The 13,471-nt window shown below is 36.6% G+C and overlaps 2 protein-coding genes across 2 annotated transcripts in view; one reads left to right on the top strand and one right to left on the bottom strand.

Moving 5' to 3' along the window:
- The window catches only part of LOC107600234 (NAD-dependent protein deacetylase sirtuin-6-like), a 27,140-nt gene extending 21,864 nt beyond the window's left edge, over positions 1 to 5,276 (bottom strand). Inside the window, exons 1-2 of the mRNA XM_016292081.1 lie at positions 5,069 to 5,276; positions 2,642 to 2,694 (exon numbers count right to left, since the gene is read on the bottom strand). Of these exons, the coding sequence (XP_016147567.1) occupies positions 2,642 to 2,694; positions 5,069 to 5,134 (119 nt within the window). The 5' untranslated portion in view covers positions 5,135 to 5,276. The remainder of the gene's footprint in view (positions 1 to 2,641; positions 2,695 to 5,068) is intronic.
- Positions 5,277 to 9,226: 3,950 nt separating this feature from the next.
- LOC107600184 (CUGBP Elav-like family member 5) overlaps positions 9,227 to 13,471 on the top strand; it is a 15,007-nt gene continuing 10,762 nt past the window's right edge. The window contains exon 1 of the mRNA XM_016292010.1: positions 9,227 to 9,676. Coding sequence (XP_016147496.1) covers positions 9,310 to 9,676 — 367 coding nt within the window. The 5' untranslated portion in view covers positions 9,227 to 9,309. The remainder of the gene's footprint in view (positions 9,677 to 13,471) is intronic.

The raw sequence follows: 13,471 nt of genomic DNA, 5'->3' as shown, positions 1-13,471 counted from the left end.
TTTTTTGTATTATGCTTTCATTTTGATTATAAAGTTTAGTAATTGTTTTAGCCATTTTTATTATTTTTTTAATATGTATGCAGTTTTTATTTAGATTAATTACAAGTAAATACATTCTAAATTTATTCTAAGTAAATAAATGTATAGCTTTAATTTTTATGTTACTTTCAGTAAACTAAATGAAAATGAGAAATGTTGGCAACAAGATTTAAAAAAAAAAAGTTTAGTATGCAGTATTTTCTATGCATGGAACACTGGGATGACTATATTTGACAAAATGTGAAGTTTGAAAATGTATTGTTGCATATTACTGTTACACATTCTTAAAAACGGTAAAACTTAAAAAAAATTTTTTTAAAGCAACTGTGGGCAGTATGCAGATACTCCAAAAAGAGCCTTGAAGGATATTTTCAGCTGTTATTTGTACTAAAACTGCATATCTCCCTCTAGTGATGGCTCTCTGTAGTTACTGCGAGTCTGCACTGACATGTCAGCCTTTCTTAACCAATCCTAATTTAATCTCCTTAGAGGCCATATTAATATGGGAGTTCAGGGACTTCAGTCCAATCAGTTATTGACTAATACACAAGTGGATTATGTCTGTACATTAAACAAACAAACAAAGCAGACACGCAAACAAATATGGAAGCAAACAAAAGCTCTATTTCTGGTTTGAAAAGCATGGTTTTGGTTATTTCCGGAGGATTAAATCCACAGGATTATCCCTGCTTCCTTCTACTGGGCTGCCAGAAGATTAGGAATGTGGGTGGAAAACATGAATGCATCTCTGGCCATTGGTTTTAAGAAAATGTATAGCTTTGTTGATGGCATTACATAGAAAATATCTATAAATATTAACTCTTTGTCCTGACTTTAAAAGGACAGTGAACACATTTAATGTCAGTTCACATGAAGACTATATGAAAAAAAGTGCAATTCTCTGAAGTTATTACGTGTATTGTGAACATAAAAGAGACTTGTAACAAAGAAATGAGAGCTAACAAAGAAGTCACGATTTTCAGTGAATCATTGAACATTTCACACAGCTATTGTATGCCTTCAGATGACTTGTATGTAAAGCAAGAAAAGTGACACTGACTACTTTTATGGTGCTTTTCTGTCCAATTTAGTGATTGAGTAATCATCCTTTCATGCTTTCAAAATAGCAGTTTGGAGCACCATCTACCAGAACACAGGTGAACAGCAAGAGTAATCTATACTAGCTTCCTGATCCCATGAAAATGTATGCTTTTTTTTAGACTTTTGAAAAAATTAATACCGGTTTAATGCATCCGTGCCAGGGTTATTATTATTAACTAAAACCATAAAAATCCTTTACTAGTAATAAAATAATTAACTGAAATAACACTAACTGAAATAATATTAAAGCTGCAGTCCGTAAGTTTTGCCTCTTTGTCGCCATCTCTGTTTGAAAACCTGGAATTGCAGCTGTGTGCGGAATTATCTAGCTTGCATGGGTTGCGCGTCTGCATGGCTCCAGCACGGATGAATAATGTTCTGAAGAGTATGTGTGGCAGTCAGTCACTGCACCGGTGTGGACATTTAATGTACTTTACTGTACTTCGCAATCACAGATTCTATTCTACGCCTTGGAATATGACCCAAATAAGAATTTTCACAGTATATTGCCGTCTGAACAAGTAACAAGTCTGCCACGTTTGTTCTGACCAACTGAGGAAAAAAGCATTACCATAAATCTCGCTACCAATGGTAATTAAATCTAAAGATCGGTTAGCTCATATCACATCAAACCATTCAAATTATTATTATTATAGTTATAATTTATTATCCAATTATTAATGTTAAAAAAGTAAGTGTTGGTGCATATGGGTATCGTGTGTGTTAGAGTGCAGATTTTAATTTCTGCACAGTCTAATCTAATTGTCATACTCTTCGAATTTCATATTAAGAAATTCTTTTAACCCAAAAAGCAAATTATGCTCCCTTCGAACTGGTTGTCTTTAAAATACAAATCTTGTGTAATCCCAGGCTATCTGTAATCAGAAGCACATTTATAACTGGAATATAATTTAATATCATTCATATGTGTTTCTATAAACACATAATCCTTTATGAAATACAATCCGCCATCAAAATGATACATTTAATTATTCTGGCTGCTGTGAGAAAAGGTTATAAACGATCCGCCACCTGCAGGATCCTCACATGCGATAGCCTAGTAGTCGGGACAACTTCTTTATGTTTACAGAAGTGACTTAATGATGCAGTGCCATGTTTGAATTTCCCGCAAAAACCTACCCGTACCAAACATTATTATAAGCTAACCGTTGTGAATCGGGCTAAAATAAGGCGGTAGTTTTGAACACTGGCTGGTTATGTACTTGCTCAAATATTGATTTTGGATAATTTTTACCCCAAAAAAATTATGGACTGCAGCTTTAAACATAAAAAATAACAAATTTATTATTATTGTTAAATAAAACCATTATTTTCATTATTTAAACCATGATTTCCATTACTCGAAATAAAATAAACAGTAAGTGAAATAAAACTAAACCTTATTTTAAATCAGCTAGACGCCGAAGCAACATTTCTCATTTTCGTTTATGTTTAAGTATTAAAATAACAAACTAAATCAACTAAAATTGAATTAAACTACATGGACATACATATCTCCACTTTAGTCTTCAGCTCCTCTGGGCTGTCAAACTCCTGCACACACACACACACACACAGTCTGGTCAGCTATCCTTGTATGGACTCTCCATAGGCGTAATGGTTTATATACTGTACAAACCGTATTTTCTATCACCCTACACCTAAACCTTCCCGTCACAGGAAACTTTCTGCATTTTTACTTTCTCAAAAAAACTCATTCTGTATGATTGATCAGCTTTTGTACCCATGGGGACCTCAATTTAGGTCCCCACCGAGACATGAGTCCCCATGGGACTGTGTGTATTCAGGTTTAAGTCCCCACCAGGATATATAAACCTGTACACACACATTCAGACTCATGAGCTGCACTGCAAACAGCCCAAAAGCTGTCACACTACTAAGTGGTCACATAAAAAAATGTACATTAACTATTTCAAATTACTTTTTTGTTATATTATTTTAATATATTATGATCTTTCTATACGTAATACAGAATGAACTGAAACGTTAAGACAATAAACACAATAAATAAATACAATTTATGAATGATGCAGTGCTAATTGACATATAATTTATTACAGTAGCCTACAGAAACTACAAAGTATTTTTTTTACCTTATTCTGTGCAGAAAATTTTAATGTTTAAATTTAAATTCAGCATTCAATATCATCTATCTATCTATCTGACATAGTGTACTATGTATAAAGCACATATTATGCATACAAATATATAATTTACTAGGGATGCACGATATATCGGCCACCATATCGGTATCGGCCCATATCGGCTCATTTTTTCTGTTATCGGTATCGGCCTGATAAGAAAATTTGGCCGATATCTTAAAGCCGATAAATAATGCATTATTTCCTTCAGAGACACTTCAGATGTGCGCTGTTCGTTTGCAGCCTTTTGTGCAATTGTACGTTGTAATATTGTGTTTATTTGATGTATATCTGATTTATCTCATATAGAATGCGTTTGGTTAAGTTAAAAGAGCGCTTCAGTTTACCGGTGATCGTCTTTAGCTCAGCGCACGCAGCTCAAACAGCAGTGCACAACATTAATAACTATGATTGGGAATGTTGTGTATATAACATTCTAATGAGAACATTATTATAATAAAACGTTGTGCATTCTTTGGGTTTAGTTGCTGTGTTTCAGCGCGTTGTTATGGGAAGAGCGCATCCACAACAGGATCACACATTCTGACTATAGCATGCAATAACTGCGTCATTTTGTACATATATAAGTTGTAATATTATGTTTATGTTGTATTAATATTAATCTCAGGATGCATTTCCTTGAGTTAAATAAGCTGCCAGCAAAACGCTTCAGTTTACCGTGTTCATTCAGCTCTTCAGCTTCAGCACGTGCAGCTCAACGGCTGCTATTTAAAACAGTGGTATTAATTTGTTACTTTTTCAAAATCATTGATATATTATTAATAACAACAGCCACTTGTATTTTTCTCTTATTATTTTCATCAACAATATGGTTTAGTAATTAAAATCATTTAATTATTGTCCGTGCAGAGGCTATTCCGTTTTATTGATCTATGGCGCATTCATTTTGATTCTTTACACGTGTAATGATGTCCAGTGACTTGTTTGCATTATTTATGCATTATTTTATTTATTTGTAAGACTTTTTTATGACTAAATTTGGTAATGTAAACATATTTTTAAAACGTACACCGTTCAAACTAGGCTGCTTATGTTGAAGTGTTTGGGATGTGGCCTTTAATGATGAGACCTTTTTTGTAATCAGGCTCTCAAAAAGTATATAACAATTTGGATATAGATTTATCGGCTAACATATCGGTTATCGGCTTTCAAAAATAAAGAATAATCGGTTATCGGTATCGGCCAAAATTTTCATATCGGTGCATCCCTATAATTTACATATAACTAAGAATCGATTTTTTTTCTATTATAGATCAGTGCCGTAACCATATATTATTGTGTTAGCTCATTTGGCTTAAAATTAATGGCGTTGCTTGGCAACCATGAACAGCCGTTGAGAACAACGTTCTCTAGCTGTGCTAGTGAACTCTTACCTGACGGGAAAAATGCGATTCTTATTAAAAAATAAATATTAAATTATTAATTAACCGTGGGTGACTTTTATCATATGGTTTCCTCCTTCACTGTGGTAAAATCAAATAAAACTTCATGTTTTTATAATTAGCATATTCATTCAGCAACTGCCTAATCAATGTTTTTGTTCAGGTTTATTTGGTAGCGAAATGAACCATACAGTTGTCTTATTCTTTACACACGTATGTCTACAGAGACTGAAATAGCTTTACATAGAGAATAACAGTACATTTCGTAAAGAATGTATTAAATATGACGCCAATGTGCACTAAATGAAGCTAATTCTAGCTAACGTAACTTAGCCGGCTAACGGCAACAAATGTAAACATCACCTCCGGGAGGCCGCAGATGCCTTTATCCGCATATGGAGAGAGTCCCGCGGCGTAATTCACCGACATGACTCACTTTCTGGCTAAAGGGTAAGTTCAAGTTAGTAAATCTAAGCAAGAGTTTCTGATCTTCCGTTCAATCGGTTTTGTGTGTTGCTGGGGTTGTGGCTAGAAGGGATACAGCTCCGACCGGAAACGAACAATGAAATTAATTTTCTACCTATTAGATTGTGTTTTATCAACGTCTACACCTACCCCAACCCTAAACCTACCCCTTACAATAATGAAAAAAATAGTAATTATTGTTTTACAGCGTGACAAAAATTACGCTGTATTGATGTGCGCATGCCCAGTAGCGCCAGACTTCTTTTAGTTTAATGGCGGATTGCAATCATAACTTGTCAGGTGCATACCGCCACCTACTGTACCGGAGTTTGCAGCATAGATTATTATATAGCTTTACGTAATCTAAAAAAAAAAATCTATATACATACACATGCATATATATTTTATTATTATTCTGTTTAGTCTGCTAAATGACTAAATGTAAATGTAAATTATTATTAATTATTAAATACATATATTTAATATACACACACACATATATATATATATATATATATATATATATATATATATATATATATATATATATATATATATATATATACACACACACACACACACACACATCCATACCCATACTAAATAAATACAATAAAACTAAATCCTATAATATATCCCTATATCTTTTAGATATTCCACAACCGCTTTCTGTGCATCCTTTACCCCTTCTTCTGTTTTCCTCAAATATAACCTCGAGGTTCCATTTTCTTCCAGCCTGATTAATCTTCTGTCTTAGACTATTCCTCTCTTCCTTATATTGCAGTATAACAGTATATGTTCTGTGTTTTCTGGGATTTTACATTCCATACATTCATCTGATTGACTTTTACTTAACATATATAATGTTTTATTTCAGTAGCGCCATACGTATCCCTTCTAGCCTTAAGCAAATAGCTTTTTGTTTCTTCGAGGGTAATATAGATTCAATATAATATTTCACTTCATTTTTAAATGCTATAAAACATGTTTTTTTTACCTGAAAATGTACATTTATTGATATGAAATTTAACCATTAAAATACAAATGAAAAAAATACGTGCAGGTCTGTTTATTTTGGGAGTTTACAATAATACCTAAAAGAACATCTTTCCACTGTAAAATAAAATCTCCATCAATATTTCCAAAAAAAAAAGTCAAGTACATTCCGCCAGAAAAAAGACACATAAGGGCAGTGCCAAAATAAATGAACAGCTGTCTCTGGCTTCTGCTTGCAAAAGCTACAGATAACATTATATATATTTTTAAATTTAATTAAATAATGTTTAGCAGGGTATATTCTGTGGAGAAGCTTAAAGAATACTTCTTTCACCTTATTTGTTAAGAGATATCGATTGGGCAGAAGCCAGATTTTTTTATTCCTTCTAGCTTTAACCGTGTTGCTAGACGTCCATGTGACGTCAAGAACGTGTGTACTACGTGTAGTTCTGCTGTGCACATCCACGATTATGTCAGTTCATTCACATGCAGGTGGAGGATCAGCTATTGTACCTAAGTGAAATTTGTTTTCCTTTCCATCCTCATAATAGATTCACAAGAGCCTTGTTCCAAAGAGATGTTGTCACTCTAGATTAAAGACACATCTCTTTGGCCAAGCATTCAAATAATGCATCTCATAATCTTTTACTGCAGTCATAATCTTTTACTGCAGTTATATCTAATCAAATGCACATTATTATTCGTTAGTTTGGGTTAAACAAATCATTTTTGCTTGGTTGGAACAGCAGCTACGCTAATTATGTTTGTATTTGTTTCTCTGTCTTTTGCCACGGGATTAACATCCCGTGGTAACTAGGATTTACACAAGCTTCAGTCTGGATCCAGAACACCTGAGAAGAGATGATGCCAACCCCTCAGAGGACCTCAGATGATGCCAACCCTGAAACAACTTACAGAACTACCACATTTTGCTATAAGTTTGATTGCATCATATAATAATTGCTGTTAATATTATTCATCGTCTGTTTTATTATGTCTTATATTGATTTTTCTGTACTGCTGGTTCGTCTGGTCAGAGGAGAACTGGCCCCCCGACTGAGCCTGGTTTCTCCCAAGGTTTTTTCTCCATTCTGTCACTGATGGAGTTTTGGTTCCTTGCCGCTGTCGCCTCTGGCTTGCTTAGTTGGGGACACTTCATTTCCAGCGTTATCGTTGACATGATTGCAAAGATATTATTTAAACTGAACTAAGCTGGATGTTGACATCACTGAATTCAATGATGAACTGTCTTTAACTGAAAAATGAGTGTTTACTATTGTCATTTTGCATTATTGACACTATTTTCCTAATTAATACTGTTCAGTTGCTTTGTCACAATCTGTATTGTTAAAAGCGCTATATAAATAAAGGTGACTTGACTTGACTTGACTCTGTCATATGCAAAATTATATTAAGATCATTTTAAAGAGGACGTTGTTTAAAAAAATGTCAACTTACCCCCAATCGACTTAGGCCTATTCAGGCTAATTTACCCTGCTAAACATACATAGAAAAATTTAATGATTTCATAAGAGATGTCAGTGCTGTTCAAGTTGTTTTGTCAATTTGTAATTTATTCGATTTTTTTTTACATTTATTCATTTAGCAGACGCTTTTATCCAATGCAACTTACAGCTGAGGAATACAACAAGCAATTCATCATAGAGGCAAATAAACCCAGGAAGTGCTCATAATAAAAAGTTTGAGATATTTTTCAGATTAGTACAAGCCAGACAGGGGATCAAGGAAAGAGAAAGCAAAGATATATATATATATGGTCCTTCAAGGTATCTTGGAGAGGTGAGGTGTCCAAGTCGCAACATCTAGCTACTGGGGTGCCTCAGGGCTCAGTTCTTGAACCACTTCTCTTTGTCTACATGGCATCACTAGGTTCTGTCATTCAGAAACATGGCTTTTCATATCACTGCTATGCTGATGACACTCAATTCTACCTCTCATTCCATCCTGATGATCCGACGATAGCTGCTCGCATATCAGCATGTCTAACAGACATTTCTTGTTGGATGACGAACCATCACCTTCAACTCAACCTGGCCAAGACAGAACTGCTTGTGGTTTCAACAAACCCATCACTTTATCAAAATTTCACCATCCAGTTAGGCTCATCAACCATAACTCCTTCAAAAACAGCTAGAATCCTTGGAGTTGTGATTGATGATAAGCTGAATTTCTCAGACCACATTGCTAAAACAAAAATGTTCTGGATTTTGTGCATCTCTGTGATGGTAAAACGAGGCTTCGCTCACTTGTAGATCTCAGGGTTCTGTAGGGGATTTAGACTTGTAAGAGCGAGTGGAAGTAGGAGGGAGAAATGGCCTAGAAATGACAAGGGCAAGGACAAGAGGGAGGGACTGATCTTTCTGATGTTGTGCAATGCAAACCTGCATGATCGAGCGTTTTTTGTAACGTGGTCTTTGAAAGTCAGCTGGTCATTAAAGATTGCAGCAAGTCCAGATTCCTGACCAAACATGATGGGGCAATTGTTGATGAACCTAGCGGGAATGTGAAATCAAGCTGTAGAGTCGGAGTGGCAGGGAAGACGAGAAGCTCAGTCTTTGCCATGTTGAATCATCCATGCCCAAGATGTCCACCAGGCTGCCTGGGATCCATGCAGCTACTATTGGATTGTCTGGTTGAAATGAAAGATACAGCTGTGTTTCATCAGCATAGCAATGGTAGGAGGAACCATGTCCCAGTGATGTAGTGTAAATAGAGAAGAGGAGGGGTCCAAGAACTGTTCCCTGAGGAACCCCAGTGACCAGTTGATGTGTTTTATTTACTATTTTGTTTGGTATTTTGGACACACAAGTGATTTTTCAAATGGTAACAATAACAAAGATTGTTGGAGTACATTTTACAAGAAAATACTGTTACAAGAAAATCTGACTGTGTAGTAGCGCAGTTGGCTATTGGTCGGCAGGTGGCGCTGCGGGCCCACGCATTTGAGTCGTGACCGCGCACAGCTCTCATCTCCTCCTCCAGTCAGGTGCGGGGGGCGCGAGCGTGACATGTGTCGAATAGAATGTGAGCGTCGCGTTTCCAGCTGAGCGCGTACTCTCTCGCTGCGCGTGTGCGTGCGTGTGTATGTTGTTATTATTATCGCGCTCTCCGCCGCGCGCAGAATGGCTAGATTCACCCAGACTGAAGCGAGGAGGCAGCAGCATCTTCAGCAGCATCCTCAGCCTGCCCACGCCAGCCTGCTCCTCTCTGGACCGGGGGCGGTACCGAGCCAGGCAGCGGCACCACTGCTCCTGATCCCGCACCAGCCCCAGTACGCGCACATCACATTCCCCAAGCCCATGAACGGCTCAGAGCCCATCTCCATCCACCCCGACAACGGCACCATGAAAGACCAGGATGCCATCAAGCTCTTTATAGGACAGATCCCGCGCAACCTGGAGGAGAAGGACCTCAAACCTCTTTTCGAACAGTTTGGAAAGATCCACGAACTGACTGTCCTCAAGGACCGTTACACAGGCATGCACAAAGGTAACGATGCTTTTGAATGGCTGATGAGGGCTTTGGCCACATGAGTCAACTGTTATATTATGCATTACGAGCTAAAAATATGTTGCCTCCTTATTGTTCACGGCTGCTTACTTCTAAACATCAATTTTCTTCTGTTGCGCATTTATTTATTCTTTACGCACAGAGCGTGGTCTTATTTTGCACTCATTCTGGTCTCTCCTATACCACGGCCAGCACGATTACAAGCGATTGACATCTGACAGCATGCATTGATGGAATTCAAACCAGTCTTTTTAAGAGTAACATAGTCTGTTTTTCATGCAATGCACTAATGCATTGTAGTTTTGCGTTTGCGCACCTGCTTAACCATTCTTATAAAATAAGATATGTGATTAAAAAAAACAAGTTTACACATTGGTATTTATGACTTTATAAATATAAGATTGCATGCACGTTTGTTCTTTACACACTGTGTATACCCCTGTTCTTATATTTTAACTCATTGGGCTCCCTTATGCAATATTAAAGCACACTGGACATGAGTTCAACAGATTTTCATCATTACATGCTGTTAGATGTCAATCTAATCTACCTCTCAATTTTAGGGTATGAAAGAAAATGTTCAATGTTTACTGAAAATATAAAAATCTAATTTCTGTTGCACATAGATCTGTTCATCATGTACACTGTGTATTCTCATCCTCTCATTTCCCTCCCTCACACTGTTTTTAAGCACAGTCAGTACTATTGCAACTGATTTCCATCAGTACATGCTGTCAGATGCCATTCAAACCTACCACTGTCAGTCTTTTTCGAATAACATGGTCTATTTCTCATGTACTACATTGATGCATTGCATTTTTGTGCTGGCTCACCCTGTGCACCTAGTTAGCATTTATTTAGATTTATAATAGACACGTTATTGTTTACTTAAAATATAAGCATCAAATTTGTTCTGTTGCATGAACACAAGGCTATTTGTGTCCCACATTATATTGAACCACGCTCAGTATGATTGCAACTGATTTCCATCAATGCATGCTGTCAGATATCATTCAGACCCATCTGATGTTGACAGATCTCTCTCTTGTTCTATTTCTCATGCATTGTGCTTTTCTGCTTCATGACAATAAAAAGGATACTAGATGTACCGTGGTCACTCCCACTTGTGTACCATCTCGTATTTTAGTGTGTGCTCTCAGAAGTAGGGCAGCCCCGCTTTGCGCGCAGATGATGCATACTAAGAGCTCCCAGTGCGCGTCTTCTTCACTATGTGAACTGAAACATTTGGTGTGAGGTTTCTCATTCACAGCAAAATGTGAACCTTACGTTACGTGCTAATTTATGCGTTTAAAGAAATCATGAGCCCACTAAAGGTTCAGTATTTCTTTGTTTGGCATTTGAGTGCTTTATTTGAGGAAGAATGCATAATTTTTTTCCAAATTCACAAACATAATCTCATACAAATGAATGCACCAAGAGAAATTAGGACATTATGCTTTAGGAAAGTATATGTGGTTTAGCATGGATTCTTGTAATAATAATTTTTAAAAAAGGCCAGTTTCAGCAAATTGCAAAATAGTTCTAGACAGAAATAAATAAATTGTAAATAAATAAATAAAGGTCCTTTATTGGCATTGATGGTTCCATGAGGAACATCCATGGAAACTTTCCAATGCGCAAAAGGTTCTTTATAGCAGAAAACGGTTCTTCAGATTTTTCAAATTTTGTTTACAATAAGAAAATAATGGTTCTTTTAAGAACTGTTCACTGAAAGGTTCTTTGGTGAACCAAAAATGGTTCTTCTATTTCATAGCTACAAAATAAACCTTTTTGGAACTTTTATTTTTAAGAGTGTAGAGCTATAAAATGCATGTAGAAAGCATATCAGATAATTTGGTTGTGGAAGAATTTGATGAGAAATGTTTGAGTTCATATTGAGATCTCTTCTAAAATTCTAGAAGGAGCATGTGAGATTAATAGGGTGTTTTTTCAGGATAAAAATTAACCAAAAGTCTAATTTTGCATTTAACCTCATTGTCTTGGAGAAACAAATGAGATACTAAAGCAATCTCATTTTTAGTTGCTCTTTCTTAGCGGGATCAAAGCCAAATCTAAATTGCATTATACAGTATGAACAATATATATTCCTGTATTTTAAATAAGCTTAGAATAATATTTGTAATAGTAAAAGAGCTCATATTCCTGGATTTCTCTTTAGTCTTAGGCAGGTCATCTCACTTGACTGAAGCTCTAATTTTATTTGAGAGCAACGCTAGAGGGATGTAATACATTTCATATGCATTTTAAACAGACATATTCTTGCCCAGGTTTTCTGTGATTATTTCATTTATTAGTGAAAGAAAACTTAGTCCTCTTATTCATTAAAAATGTCATGTTAATTGAACTTGAAAACCCATTTAAAGCTACACACTCCTCTGTGAGTATGCGTCCCCCTCCCTTCTTCTGCTTAAAATATTCCCTCTTTCTGTCACGCTCAGAGGCACACACATGCTCACGCACACACTGTGCAAATGAATAATGGTTTATGCCCATAGGAGGGTGCGAGAGGGAGGATGAATCAGCGTAGGAGGCCTGTCACACTCACAAACGCGCTCGCACACACACACACACACATGTCTGGTCAGCTATCCTTGTGGGGACTCTCCATAGGCGTAATGGTTTTTCTACTGTACAGACCGTATATTCTATTGCCCTACACCAACCCTACCCCTCACAGGAAACTTTCTGCATTTTTAGATTTTCAAAAAACGTAATTCTCTATGATTTATAAGCTTTTGTACTCGTGGGGACCACAATTTAGGTCCCCACCGTGACACGAGTCCCCATGAGTCTGTGTGTAGTCAGGTTTAAGTCCTCACCAGGATATATAAACCAGTACACGCATACACACACACACACACACACTCTCTCTCTGTTGACTGCTGTCTCAGTGGGACGTTATTAGTACAGTGCTGTTAGATTATCATTTACATTGACATTAAATTACTGCTATGAAATGCGCTCTATGATGTGCAAGACCTGCCACAAATCGATGGAAAACAGCATTAGATGCACATTTCAATTACTCTTTTTCACAGCCCTGCTAAAAGAATAGCATAAGCCAGCCTAATGTGGTTCACCGGCTTTAGCTGGTTTACGATGGTTTAGCTGGTCTCCCAACCTGACCAGCTGACAAGTCAAGGCACATTTGTTTATATGTAGCTTTATAATACAATACCAATTGCCAATTGTATCAAATCATCTTCACAGTAATAAACATACAAATAATGGTGTTAAAGGGATAGTTCACCCAAAAAGGAAAATTCTGTCAATAATTACTCACCCTCATGTCGTTCCAAACCCATAAGACCTTCGTTCATCTTCGGAACAAAAATTAAGATATTTTTGATGGAATCTGAGAGCTGTCTGACCCTGCATAGATAGCAACGCAACCGAAATGTTCCCAAGTCCAGAAATGTAGCAAGGAGATCGGTAAAATAATCCATGTGACATCAGTGGTTCAACCTCAATTATACGAATCTACGAGAATACTTTTTGTGCGCAAAAGAAAAGAAAAAACGACTTTATTCAACAATTCGTCTCCTCCGCATCACCCTGTAGCACCATTTTGGAGAGTATCAGCTGGACTAAACAACGTATGCTGTTCTATGTCAGCTGCGTCACGCCAGATCTGCTTCCTACGTTGTTGTGATTTGATCTGAATGGAAACAGCGTATCCGTTGTTTAGTCCAGCGGATATTCTCCAAAATGGCGCCAGGGTGATGCAGAGGAGACTAATTGTTGAATAAAGTC

This window comes from Sinocyclocheilus grahami, unplaced genomic scaffold (genome assembly GCF_001515645.1).
Source record: "Sinocyclocheilus grahami isolate Dianchi unplaced genomic scaffold, SAMN03320097.WGS_v1.1 scaffold280.1, whole genome shotgun sequence".
In the NCBI taxonomy this organism is placed as follows: Eukaryota; Metazoa; Chordata; class Actinopteri; order Cypriniformes; family Cyprinidae; genus Sinocyclocheilus; species Sinocyclocheilus grahami.
Note: the sequence above shows the minus strand (reverse complement) of the source record. Positions and strands in the feature narration are given on the sequence as shown.